We start from the raw sequence: 14,845 nt of genomic DNA on the forward strand, positions 1-14,845 counted from the left end.
GCCTGGAGGATCATCAACTCGGTGAAGGACGCTCTCTGGGTGGTCCGAAACCTGTTGATCTTCCAGCTGAAGGAGTTGACCCCGACTGAGTGTTGCAGACTGGCACATTCCATGGTCCAGGACTACGTGTTGAGGGACGCGCTGAAGCTTGGGGCAGCTGCCGCCAAGGCGCGGTGGGGAAAGACCACTGTGTAAAGTCTGCCTGCCTAACAAAGAACAGGGGGCCCATGCAGTCATTTGGGCTCTGCTGACGCCTCAGCTAATTATATGGGCATATGATCAAAAAATGTACAGACCTGTATAAAAAAATGATAAGTTTTGATCTCTGTATGTACATGTTTACATATGTACAGCATGACCAATTGTACAGACCAAATTATTTTATGAATAAAGTATATTTTTGAAATAAAAAAAGTAGCCAATCCCTGTAATACTAGTCCAACGGTGCCACCACAGTATAAAGGCTGCAGGTCTCACTGTCACCTCTGCTTAGGTTTCTTCCTGACTCCAGTCGGGGGAATGATGGTATCCTTCACATTCTTGACAAATTTTCCACAGACTAATGAAATTCTCACTGACTGGAGGAACTGGCTTTAAAGCTGGGATAGCCCACTTCTCCACTTCCTAAATCCTTTATTCCTTTAATCCCACTTGGCCTGAACACTGCAGCCCGTCCTGACAGCAACTGCGAATTGCTCTCACGGGAAAAATTAAACCATCGGCCAAACTAATGGCTTAATGTTCAACTTTTTAAAAGGTCATTCAAATAGGAAAATAGCATTATTGGACAAAAGAGTTCTATGATTCAGGACTGGCCTCCACATGAACTTGATTGTTTTTATTTTCCCAAGCTTTTAACTATGCCTTTGTTCAGCAATCCTCCCAAGACTGCCCATCCCAAAATACTGTGGCTATCCGTGGATTAGGCAGGGTTCCAAATCTCCCAATGATACCATGCTATGGAGAGATTTTCTAATCAACCAATGTTATTAAACAGGGCTAGAGCAAGTCAAACTTCGCCCAGGTATCTAGCTGAGAGGTAGGGTCACAACCAACTACGGTCACAAGAGCATTCCTAATACTGGGCTGTAAAAAAAAAATAACGACTTGCAGGGTGTAACAGATCTGTCATTGATCCTTCCTTGATTAGAAAAGGGAACTGGAGCATTAGGTCCCAACCTTTAACTCACACGGCAGACAGAGCTCACTCGCTTTCAATCCTCCCCAACCACAGGCTTATCTCAGTTGTTTCCTGTTGACACGGTGGTTCAGTGGTTAGCACTGCTGCCTCAGTGCCAGGAATCTGGGTTCAATTCCAGCCTCGGACGACTGTGTGTAGAGTTTGCACGTTCTCCCAGTGTCTGCGTGGGTTTCCTCTGGGTGCTCCGGTTTCCTCCCACAGTCCAAAGATGTGCAGGTTAGGTGAATTGGCCATGCTAAATTGCCTATAGTAGAGAAAGTGAGGACTGCAGATCCAGGAGATCAGAGTCAAGAGTATGGTGCTGGAAAAGCACAGCAGGTCAGGCAGCATCTGAGGAGCAGGAGAATTGACATTTCCATTCCAGCACATAAACCTCAATTCGCCTGGAATTCCTGCTCCCACTTGGGCCTGAAGTGATAGGAGTTAAAATCCCACCAGGTTTAGCCTTAAGAGCCTGTCTCTCACTAGACTCCCTGATCCCCCCGCTCCAATACTGCCCAATTTGATACTCAACCTGACGGTGAGTCTGATCCTACTCTCCCTTGACAGCCCTCATGGAGTTTGAACTGGTCATACCAGTTTGACAGTACATTCCATTTCAAGTGTTTACTTTCGTTTTAGAGGCAGATCTTACCACAACTACGTGTATGATTAGCCAAGTTTATTTTTAACATAAAAACATAGAAGATAGGAGCAGGAGTAGGCCATTTGGCCCCTCGAGCCTTACTGCCATTCTCTAGAGCATGAACATCTTTCCTTAGATAATGGGACCAAAACTACATGCAATGCTCCAGGTGTTGACACACCAAAGCAGTGTATAAGTGCAGTAAGACAGGCTTGTTCCTGCTCTTGTATCCTCTCGCTTTGCAGGCCAACATGCAGTTTGCCCTCTTTACTACCTGCTGCACCCACATGCTTACCTTCAGCAACTGGTGCATGGCGACACCCAGGGCTCATTTAGCAATCCCCTCTCTCAATTTACAGCCAAATAATAATCTGCCTTCCTGTTCTTACTATCAAATATCTCACTTTCATCCACATTATACTGCATCTGCCATACATTGGCCCACTCACTCAGCCTGTTCAAATCACACTGCAACATCTCTGCATCCTCCTCATAGCTCACCCTTCCACCCAGCTTTGTTTCATCTGCAAATCTTGAGATATTACATTTAGTTCCCTCAACTAAATCACTAACATATATATTGTGAATAGCTGGAATCCAAGTACCCAATCCCTGCAGTTCCCCATCAGTCACTGCCCACTGCTCAGAAAGAGGCCCATTCATTCCTATTCTCTGGATCCTAACTGCTTACCAATTTTTTTTATCCATCTCAATATGTTAACCCCAATATCTTGCACTTTAGAACATAGAACATTACAGCGCAGTACAGGCCTTTCTGCCCTCAATGCTGCACCGATCTGTGGAACCAATCTGAAGCCTATCCAACCTACACTATTCCATTCTCATCCATATGTTTATCCAATGACCATTTAAATGCCCTTAAAGTTGGCAAATCACCTACTTTTGCAGGCAGCGTGTTCCATGCCCCTACTACTCTGAGTAAAGAAACTACCTCTGACCTATCTCTATCACCCCTCAATTTAAAACTATGTCCCCTCGTGCTAGCCATCACCATCCAAGGAAAAAGGCTCTGTCCACCCTATCTAACCCTCTGATTATCTTATATGTCTCAATTAAGTCACCTCTCAACCACCTTCTCTAACAAAAACAGCTTCAAGTTCCTCTGCCTTTCATCATAAGACCTTCCTTCCATACCAGGCAACACCCTAGTAAACCTCCTCAAAACTCTTCCTAAAGCTTCCACATCCTTCCTATAGTGCTGTGACCAGAACTGTACGCAATACTCCAAGTGCAGCTGCACCAGAGTTTTGTACAGTTGCAGTATGACCTCATGACTCCGAAACTCAATCCCTCTACCAATAATATTACATGTTTAACAATTTAACAAAATGCAGTAAAGCCCGTTCATATATAAATATTGTTTCACAGGATATGATTATCACAGGAGAAGCCAATATTGATTGGCCATCCCTAACTGCCTGTGATCTGAGTAGTTTGTGGGGCCATTTCAGAGGGCAATTAAGAGTCAACTGCATTGCTGAGAGCCTGGAGTCTCATGTAGGCCAGATCAGGTAAGGATGGCAGATTTCCTTCCGTGAAGGACAGTGAACCAGATGGGATTTTTACAATAATCAGTTTTACAATGTCTATTACAGAGACTAACTTCCCAGATGGAAAAACTGATGAATGAGACATTGTGGGCCAAACCATTTCATAATTCTAAATGAATGCTACTGCTTTTCCAATCTTATTAATCAAGCTTACGTAATACCATGGTGAGATTTGAACCCAGAGTAACTGGCTCAGCGACACTACACCTTCAACACTTGGATGTATTCCTTGTCCTCCTTTCACTCATTGGCTTTACAGCCAATGACGGGTTTTGGAAGTTCAGTTGCCGTTTCAGTGTGGGCATTATGGCACAGCAAATTCCCACAAACGAACAAAGTCATGTGATGACGACCAATTCCTCTCTTTTCTGTTAGTGTTGTTAGCTGAGGGATAAATATTGGTCAGAACACTAGGGCTAGCTAGCCTGGTCCTCTTCAAAATATGCCCCAACACCTTTCACATCCCCGAGAATAGAGAGAAAGCTGGATTGAATATCTGGTCCAAAAGGTGGCAGCTCCACCTGTGCAGCCCACCCTCAATATTCACTGGTATCAACGTACTATGTACTCAAGGCTCTTCAGTGGGACCTGAGCACACAGCCCTCAGATTTGGAGCAAGAAAACTATTAACTGGTAACCAATCTATTGTATAAGTACACGTCTGTTCCAAATTTCCTGTCACCACACTTTTTGATCTTCCAGTTATGCCATCATTTATTGTCCTTCTCACCTTCTTGGATCCTGGTCTATTTGAGCCAATCGCCTATGTGCCATTGAACCCACTTGACTTCTATAGGAGCTAGAGTAGGCCACTTAACCAGTCTCCAGTCTACTTCACCACTCAATGAGATCATGATTTTGAGTCATAGAGCATTGGATCAGACCCTTCAGTCCAACTCATCCATGTTGACCAATCTTCCCAAATTTAATAATTCCATTTGCCTCCATTTGGTCCATATCCCACTAAACCTTTCCTATTCATGTACCTGTCCAAATGGGTCTAAAATGTTGTAACTGTACCTGCATCTAGTACTTCCTCTGGAAGTTCATTCTGCATACAAACCACGCCCCCCCCCCGTGTGTGAAAATGGTGTCCCTCAGATCCCTTTTAAATCTTTCCCTGCTCACCTTAAAATATGCCCCCTAGTTTGAACTCTCCAGTCTAGGGAAAAGACCTTTGCAATACACCTTATATATGTCCCTTGTGATTTTATAAAACTCTAAGGTCACCCCTCAACATTCTGGGGAAAACAAAAAGTCCCAGTTTGTCCAGCCTCTCCTTATAACTCAAACCCTCCGACCCCAGCAATATCCTGGTAAATCTTTTGTGACCAGTTTCTGGTTTTAATTCCATCTCCTGGCTGTCACCATAATCTTTGACTCCCTTGTTATTCATATATTAAAATGACCTGCCTCCACTTTGCTCTGAGATCTAATGACTCTCTCTGAGAAAAAGAAAAGCTGCTCCTTATCTCCATCTTAACTGGGAGATGCCTCATTCTGAAACTGTGCCCGAGTTCAACAGGAGGAGAAACTCCCCCACAGCTCCCGAGACTCTGACATGTTTCAATGAGATCACCTTTAATTCATCTAAATCTAATGACTTTAATCACAACAGAGATGTGGTTGACTCTTCACTGTTCCCTGAAATGGCCTTGCAAGCCACTCAGTCCAGTAGCAATTGAACATGAACAACTAATGCTGACTTGGCCAAAGATGTCCACATTCCATGAGAGAATAAGAAAAAACACACCCCAATAATTCTTATTCTACCCCATGGCCTACTCAGTGAAAAAAAAAATCAACCATTCATTTGTTATTAAACCTCGTTGCAGAGCAGAGGTTAAACAATTCTTTGAAATCCCGCACAAACTGCAGACAGGCAAGCCATATTTTATAAATTCCTACTTTGGAAATAGACCCAGTCTGACTCAAGGTTCAAATACAGACAGACTCTAACCTCCTATCTTTAATGCATTGTCTGAGCTGAGATATCATTTTAATTTGTAAAACTGCTTTAAGTTTTTATTATAAAACTTAAGTTATCTCAAGAATGTGACTTAAAAGGATTTATACATTAATGAAACAAAACCTGCAACCATTCCAAAAGATTAAAAGACTTAACAGCAATCTAGGTTTGTTCAATATATCATTTCAGTTGCATGACACTGTAATCTTTTGTGATAAATTCTGTGTCTTATGATCCTGTTCCACTGCCACCGGGTGAAGGAGCTGCGCTCCAAAAGCTAGTGCTTCCAAATGAACCTGTTGGACTATAACCTGGCGTTGAGATTTTTACCTTTGTTCAGCCCAGTCCAACACCAGCACCTCCACATCCTGACTTCATTAGCAGATTAAGAAAGAAAAATTATTGAGTTGCACAGATGAAGTCAGACACAGATCATTTGTATAAATCATTTCCGAGGAAGGGTCACTGGACCCAAACCATTAACTCTGATCTCCCTATACAGTGGCTGGTAGACCTGCTGAGCTTTTCCAGCAATTTCTGATTTTGTTCCTGATTTCTATCATCTGCAGTTCTCTCTTTTTTTTAAAATATACACAAATCACTTCTTATTACAAGGCAAGCAAAGACCATAAAAAATTTCACAAATCAGCCAATATTGTATTATTAATTTTATTCTAACTGTTCAAGAAGTGCACTCTCACTTCAAGTCAGTAGCTCACTGGGTCAAGGGCCTTGATCAAGAAGGATAAGGGCAGCAGACAGCATGGGAACACCACTGTCAGCACGTTCCCCTCCAAACCACTTACCAAACTCACGTCACTATTCCCTCAGTCGTTGGATCAAGATCCTGGGACTCCCTCTCAAATAGTGTTATCAGTGCATCCACACCGCAAGGACTGCAGTGGTTCAAGAAGGCAGCTCACCACCATCTTTTCCAGGGCAATCAAGCATGGGCAATAAACATTAACTCAGCCATCAAGGCCCACTTCCACTGTATGGAACTGAGCGATAGCATGAGGTTGACATTTCAGTGCGGTACTGAGGGAGTGCTGCACTGTCAGAGGTAGGGAGAAAATCTCTCAGACAACCCTAGTTTGAAGACAAACCGAGGTGTTTTTCCTGCTATCCTGCTCTATATTTATCCTTCAACCAATAACACACAACATACAGAAACAGGAGTTGCTGGAGAAACTGAGCAAATCAGGAGCATCTGTGTAGAGAGTGAACAAAGTTAACGCTTCAAGTCTGGTGACCCTTCACAACAACTGATGACTGGACTCGAAATGTTAACTCTGAGTGACAGGGAATTTGTGCACGTATCCTACATTACATGAAAAAGTGAAGTCACCCTAGTCCCAGAGGGCTGTTCCCACATCAGAGAAATGGAAACCTGGTGGTGTTTTAACTGGAAGGTCACCAGTACTCAGGTGAGGGGAAGAGGTTGATAAGGAGTATGGTAACCATGGCTGGTGCAGAAAATAAACGCATGCTTTTGGCACCACTCTGCACCACAAACCAGCTGTCCAGCTAACTGAGCTAACCAACCCCCCACCCAGCTTTTATTACAACAGTGGTCAAAATTATAAAACAATCCTCTTGAAATTTGGATGTTGCTACATATCTGGTGATTTTAATGCTTTAATTCAGTTTAATTCCAATGCTTCGTCTTCTCTTAAGCATTTGCTCCATGGAATGTGACATCCCATGTTGTGCACAGGCACTGATTATGGTCAAGCAGATAAAGTGAGTGAATGAGAAACCGGTCGGATACATTTGCTCATTTTCTATCACAGTCCTATCTCGACTCTTCCCCGAATATGAAAAAGCCTGATCCAGCATTCAATAAGATCATGGTTATTGTCTCAATAGATATGAATTGTACACAATTTGATTAGATTACTTACAGTGTGGAAACATGCCCTCGGCCCACCAAGTCCACACCGACCCTCTGAAGACCAACCCATCCAGACCCATTCCCCTACATTTACCCCTTCACCTAACACTACGGGCAATTTAGCATGGCCAGTTCACCTAACCTGCACATTTTTGGACTGTGGGAGGAAACCAGAGCACCCGGAGGAAACCAACACAGACACGGGGAGAATGTGCAAACTCCACACCCAGTCAGTGGTCTGAGGCGGGAATTGAACCCGGGTCTCTGGCACTGTGAGGCAGCAGTGCTAACCACTGTGCCACCCAAAATTGTGCTGTAAATTATCCATTAACTTCTGAGAGAAAGTGAATTGGGATCAAGGATAGCTAATCACCTTTTGCACTGGGATCTTTCGTATTGGAATGGGATTAGAGCAGAAAAGGCCATTTTTGGTCATCAGGTCATGGGCTTCTTTACAGTTTAATGGATGTCACAGACAGACAAACAGCAGTTTTGTGTGGACAGTCAAGGGAAAGGCTTTGTAGCTTTGCAAGTTACCACAGAGATGGGAGGGAGATGGATTACAGGTGAAGGACACACCTTGCAGTCTTTGACAGAATTGGAGAGATGTGCCCTTGCCTGGTTCAGGGAAAATAAAATTAATTGAAACAGGCTTTTACAGTTGCTGATGGCTTTGAGAAACAATTCAAAAACTGAGAGACTGTCACTGAAGGTTATTACTCAGTAAAACAGGGAAATGGAAAGCTATTGGAAGCTGGCAGCAACTGTTAACTATTTATTAAAAGGAAACTCTGGAATTCTGCAGAGTGAGATAAGTGCATATTTCCTGTAGTTTAATGTATGTTTTTGTCAATAAAGCAATTAGTCAAAAGTTTATCATTTGTCACAATAAAAGTTAAAATGTGATGAAACTTTCCTGTCATTCTTTCAGCCAATAACTGAAAGTTTGTAATATTTTTTTAAAAAAAGAGAAGCTATTGGTTCACTGTGACATATTGTAGCATTTTGTGCACAAATACTGGCAGGTCATTTTGCTCCTTCACCCTGTTTGAAATCTCATCCTTTATTTAATAATACCAAGCACGACCCACACAAGACTTTCTCTCTGAAGTGTGTGGTCATAAGGCTAGAAAACTGAGGCTAAAGGATTAGCAAGGCCTAGAATGTATAATTGCAGTTACTTACAGAGAGCATCTCTAAACATAAAGATTATGTAACCCTAGTCTAGAAAGTGGCCTACTCTGTCTCTGCACAGACACAGCTGTTGCATTTGCACCCTTTCAATTCTACATTTTTGACTAGAGAACAAATATAAAATAGCATACAAAATAAATGAATTAAATCTATACAGAATAGATTACCTTGAAGAGAATCCAGGCTATTTTCAGACAAATGGGGGCAAATTCACTCCTCCAAGGGATAACTCCTTGAAATAGAATACAGGTAATTGTCCTACAACGCAATCAGGCTCCAAAAGTAGGCACTATGTCAGCCTCATCATTGCCAGGAAGTTGTGGTTCACACACTAGCCCAAGGGAAGTAAGGTTGAGCCTTCAGATGAGTAAATAGCCAGGAGGGAGGAGCATCTCATCAATTAGCGCAGCAACCAATTCTTGCCATTTGCAATGAAGACATACTTAACAACTGAATAGGAATGCAACAGTTGCAATGATGGCATTCCAGAAACTGCAGGTATGTTTGTATGGCATAAATATAGAGCACAATGCTCTGCTATTGTGAAATTAAACTTGTAATAAATCAGATTCACAAAGTCGTTCACATGAGCAGGGCATGGTGTAACAGAGGGCAGAGGTGCAGATTGAGACTTGTCAATCAGAATAAAATTCCAATTGAATTCATGAGGGTTTATGCATTGACCATTTCGCTGGAATCAATGGCTGACAAGAGCAGGTCAGAGGCTGGGATTCCTGCGGTGAGTAACTCACCCATTCACCAACCACAAGCCACAAGGCAGGAGTGCAATGGAATACTCCCCACTTGCTTGGATGAGTACAGCTCCAACAACACTCAAGAATGTCAACATCATCCAAGACAATGCAACCAAATTGATTGGCACCACATCCATCCTCTCCAATTCACTCCCTCCACCAGCAATGCACAGTGGCATGAGTGCGTACCATCCACAAGATGCTACTGCAGTAACTAGCCCAAGGTGCTCCAACAGCATCTTTCAAACCTGCGAGCCCCACCACCCAGAAGGCAGCAGATACTTGCGTAAAGACCACATTTCTTTTATTTTTCTTTATTTTGGATTGTGGACAAAAATACTTTACAAAACAAAGGACAGTAGAGTTTTTACTGCACTTCCTAAAAATCAAGTTGCTGGAACTCATTGTAAGTCGTGTTTACATTGCTGCTTTGTAAGAGTGGGGGAAGATGAGATAAGGTGGCATGGCACGGGGGGTGCAGAGTGAAATTCAACCAGCAACAGGTACCTGATTGGTTTGTGCACCTATCACTGTTGCACAAACCAATCAGGTACCTGCTGCTGGTCGATGCCAAAGGTCATCAACTCTGACAACTCTCTGATTGGTTTCTGGGCAGTTGAACAGTTAGGGGGTGTGAACGATACAGTGGGAGATGCCTTCAAACCGCTGGAAGTGTGCGATGCACGTCTCTTCAGAGAAAGTACCCGAAACAACCTCGCTATTTTCTCCCACCAGTTGCTGCAATCTGCTGCTTTATCCAGTAACTATGAAACCTTGTAATTAGCATACCAATTGTCCTGTGCTTTCTGGCGAAAGGAGATTGAAAAACAGAAGCTCTTGGGATGCATAAAGATCATATCAGCAAACCCAAAGGACTGGTGCTACTGAACTGTGCTTCTTCAGAAATTCTCCCCCCACCAATAAAATTTGCTTTTAATTTAGATTACTTACAGTGTGGAAACAGGCCCTTCGGCCCAACAAGTCCACACCAACCTGCCGAAGCGCAACCCACCCATACATTTACCCTGTCACCTAATACTACAGGGAACTTAGCATAGCCAATTTGCCTGGCCTGCACATCTTTGGACTGTGGGAGGAAACCCACACAGACACAGGGAGAATGTGCAAACTCCACATAGTCAGTCGCCTAAGGCAGGAATTGAACCCAGGTCTCTGGCACTGTGGGACAGCAGTGCTAACCACTGTGCCACCATGCTGCCCACGGTGTGTGTGTCTGAGTAAGGATGTTAAAGGTGGATTAGAGTTTTAACCAGTAAAGCTACACATTGTTAGCTCATAACTGTTGAGAATTGATTGGAATTGAATAGAATCGTGAGTAGAATTGATTTATTTGTAGCAAAAATTAGTTCTTGTTAGGTACAAGAATGTAGTCAGTGTTCTCTGTTGATTTGATTCCAATAGACAGGTAAATTGGGCAGTTGTGTGCTTTGATTAATAGAAATACTAGTTAAAATAGCAGAAGGCAAACGACAAGGTTAATTTCTGTCAAAGATGCTGACCAAAATAAATGGAGGTGAATTCTAATGGATGAAAAGTTGGGATTTGGCACAAGACACAGGTTCAAAGAGTTTTCCTTGCAATACAAGGATTCTGTCTTCAAGGGCCACCAACACAGCTTCCTACACTTTTAAATTTAATTCATATAACATGGGCAGTGTTGGCTGGGCAAGCAGTTATGATCCATCCCTAGTTGCCCTTGAGAACTCTAACCTCCCTACATTTATACTCAACTCCCTTTTAAATAAAAACCAACATTCCATTTGCCTTCCCTAATACCCGCCGAGTTTAGATGCTAGTTTTTTTGAGATACGTGCAAAAAGATTCCCAAACCTCTCCGTTCTGCAGTTTTCTGCAGTCTTTCTCCATTTCAATAAAATCCAGCTCCTCTATTCTTCCCGCCAAAGTGCAGCACCTCACTTTTTATGACATGGCATTTCATGTGACAAGATTTTGCTCACTCACTCAATTTGTCTATATTCATCTGAAGTCTCTTTGTGTCACCCTCATGACTTGCCTTCCCATTTATTGCTCTGTCATCTACTAACTTAGTGATCGTATCCAAATCATTGAAATATATGTAAATGGTTGTGGCCCCAGTGCTGATCCCTGTGGCTCTCCATTAGTTACAGATTGCCATGGTGAAAATGCCATCCTTATTCCAACTTTCTGGCTGCTATTAGTTAGTTAATCCTCTGTCCATATTAACATCCAACTCCAACACCATGGGGTCTTATCTTAGGAAATAGCCTAATGTGTGGCATCTTATCAAACACCTTCTGAAAACCCACATATATTACATCTACTCCTTCCCCTTTGTCTAACCTGTTTGTTACATCTTCAAAGAATTCTAGCAAATTTGTGGTATGATTCACCCTTCATGCACTGACTCTGCTATTCACTATATTATATATAGTGCCTCGACATATGAACGACCCCATTCACAAACAAATCGGTTTACGAACAGGATTGTACATAAAATTTTGCTTCAACGTACGTACGAAATTCAAGGTATGAAAGCAAAACGCCTGTGGTTTCATTGTCATTGTTCTGCTTTGCTACGTGTGCTTTGAATATCCGAACAATGGGAAAATTGATTCAGTTCGCGAACTGATCGGGTCCCAGAACAGATTAAGTTCGTAAGTCGAGGCGCTACTGTATTTATAAAAGCTCTGTGTTACATCCTTTATAATAGACTCCAAATAACAGACGATAAGCTCAGTGACCTACAGTTGCCTGTTTGTTGTCTCCTTCCCTTTCTAAATAAAGGTATTACATTGACAGTCAGATGTGAAGAAATTACTTCACTCAAAGGGTTTGCAAACTTTTGGAATTATCTATCTCAGAGAATTGTAAATGCTCCATCATTGAATATATTTAAAGCTGAGATGGACAGATGTTTCGCCTCTTGAGTTCAGCCATGATTGTCCTGAAGGAAATGAGTTTGATGGACCCAACGGTCGACTTCCACCCCATATTTCTTGTTTTGTTATACTCTGGGGTTATGTCTTCATGACCCTGAATAATTACACACTATTGTCTTGCTAATGCTGTTACCCCAAGAACAAATACTTGATAAAAATAGATAGGAAAGCGCTATTCCCTCAGGTGACTGGTTGAACAGATTTTAGATCATTTGGGATAGCTCCAACAGCAGATTAAGATTAAGAGACTTTTCTATCATTCTTTTGGGGAGAGAACCTGGAACATCCTACCTGAAATGGTGATTAATGTTAAGAAGGGAGTTGGACCAATGATTGAGCATGAGCAACTTACTGGGCTGCAGACAACTAGGAGTCAGTCACAGCACAATAGACTGCATTGCCTCCTTCTGTGCTGATTTAATGATTTCTTTCTAAAAATGACCCAGTATGTGATGCCCCATAAAATGTTCCCTGAAATCTTCAGACGACATGACTAGACTACAATTGCTGTTTTGAGGTCAGATGACTGAAACGGTCAAAGATGAACAAAGGGTCACTTCTGTATAGACTGAGCGAAGAAATTAAATTCGAGGGAGAACCTCAAAACTGTACCAGAAACCCAAAATTCTAACAGTACCCCAAATCCCCATGGTGAGTTGGGTTTGGTAGCATGGTGGGCATTTCTTACCTACAAGCCAATTAGTGAATCGAAATTTCAGTAAGTGCACAACACAGAATTAGGAGATCCTGTAACAGGGCGATGCCAGCATTTATTGCCCATCCCTAATTGCCCAGAGGGCAGTTGAGAGTCAACCACATTGCTGTGGGTCTGGAGTCACAAGTAGACCAGACCAGATAAGGATAGCAGTTTCCTTCCCAAAAGGAAGTTGATTAATTTTTCCAACAATTGATCTATAGTAGTCAGTAGATTCTTAATTCCAGATGTTTATTGAATTCAAATTCCACCATCTGCCGTGGCAGGATTCGAACTCAGGCCCCCAGAACATTCCTTGGGTCCAGTGATAATAGTCCCAGAAAACTCTCCAGCATTTATCGAGTTAATAACCAGCAAGGAAAGGACACACTCTTGTCAGGCCTCCTTGAACAGAGCTGCAGGCACATAAGAGCACCACAACCTGCAATTTCCCTTCCAAACCACTCCACATCCTGAGCGTGAAAATATGTTGCGTTTTCTTTACTGCGGCGGGGTCAAAATTCCCAAAACACAACCCCCCCACCGAAGGAGATGGTGGGTCAACCCAGAGCACAGGGACTGCAGCAGTTCAAAAAGGCAGCTCACCACCACCTTCTCAAGGACACATTTTCCCCGTGTCTGCATGTGTCTCCTCTGGGTGCTCCAGTTTGCTTCCAAAATCCAAAAGGATATGTAACTTAGGTGGATTGGCCCATGCTAAAACACGCCATGTCGTGTCCAGGGATGTGCAGGTTAAGGGAATTAGCCGTGGTAAAAAAATACTCCATGTGGAGTAATGGGAATGGGGTAGGTGTGAGTGGGGTATTCTTTAGAGGCTTGGTGCACACTTGATGGGCCAAATGGCCTCTTTCTGCATTATAGGGATTCAATGATTCTCTGAATTAGGGATCAGCAATAAACAACCACCCAACTGAGGAGATCCCCAGATTGTTTTCATTCTGATTCCCCAAAAGTTTGGTTGTAAAGCGAACTGATGTTTTGTTTGTCTGCCTTTAACTGAACAGAAACTGAACAGAGCCTAAATTGTTCATTAGGAATTGATATTTGAGTTCTCACTTAACCACTGGCAATGATAAGCCCCATCACAAACTGACCACTCACTCACCTGTACACCTCAGAAACTGACCACTCACTCACCTGTACACCTCAGAAACTGACCACTCACTCCCTGCACACCTAGAAACTGACCCACTCACTCCCTGCACACCTCAGAAACTGACCACTCACTCACCTGTACACCTCAGAAACTGACCACTCACTCACCTGTACACCTCAGAAACTGACCACTCACTCCCTGCACACCTCAGAAACTGACCACTCACTCCCTGCACACCTCAGAAACTGACCACTCACTCACCTGTACACCTCAGAAACTGACCATTCACTCACCTGTACACCTCAGAAACTGATCACTCACTCACCTGTACACCTCAGAAACTGACCACTCACTCACCTGTACACCTCAGAAATTGACCATTCACTCACCTGTACACCTCAGAAACTGACCACACACAAAGTGGCAGCAGCGGTCACACCAGACATTGTCAGACACCAGGGGGGTGAAGTGATGGTCTTGCCCTCTCTCCTCCCTCAGCCTGGGCTCCTCAACGTCGCGGAAGATGGTCCTCACGTCGGGAGGTCGGTATCTCTTCCGTCCCTTGCCCAGGGGGCTGTGTTCCTCCTTGCCATCCCGGCGAGACGCCCTGAGCCGCGGCTCCCTCTTGATGCTCTTACCGTTGGAGAGCGGATGTTGTGCAGGAATACCCAGCCCGTTCCTGGACACTTTCAAACCTTTCATTTCCTTCCTTCTCTCTCTCTCTCTCTTCCCTTTGCTTCTTTGACCTCTGAAATGTTTTGTTTGACTCTTTGTTCTGATCCCCCAACAACACACGGTTTGGACAGAGACAGAGAGAGAGAGAGAGCCCAGTGTCCAGACCAGGCGCGTTACACCCAGTGACAGATGAGATCAGATTTCACTG

The 14,845-nt window shown here is 43.3% G+C and overlaps 1 protein-coding gene across 1 annotated transcript in view; it reads right to left on the reverse strand.

The window, feature by feature from the left end:
- The window catches only part of rassf3 (Ras association domain family member 3), a 213,967-nt gene extending 199,122 nt beyond the window's left edge, over positions 1–14,845 (reverse strand). Inside the window, exon 1 of the mRNA XM_043709949.1 lies at positions 14,352–14,845. Coding sequence (XP_043565884.1) covers positions 14,352–14,664 — 313 coding nt within the window. The 5' untranslated portion in view covers positions 14,665–14,845. The remainder of the gene's footprint in view (positions 1–14,351) is intronic.

This window comes from Chiloscyllium plagiosum, chromosome 19 (assembly GCF_004010195.1).
Source record: "Chiloscyllium plagiosum isolate BGI_BamShark_2017 chromosome 19, ASM401019v2, whole genome shotgun sequence".
NCBI lineage: Eukaryota > Metazoa > Chordata > Chondrichthyes > Orectolobiformes > Hemiscylliidae > Chiloscyllium > Chiloscyllium plagiosum.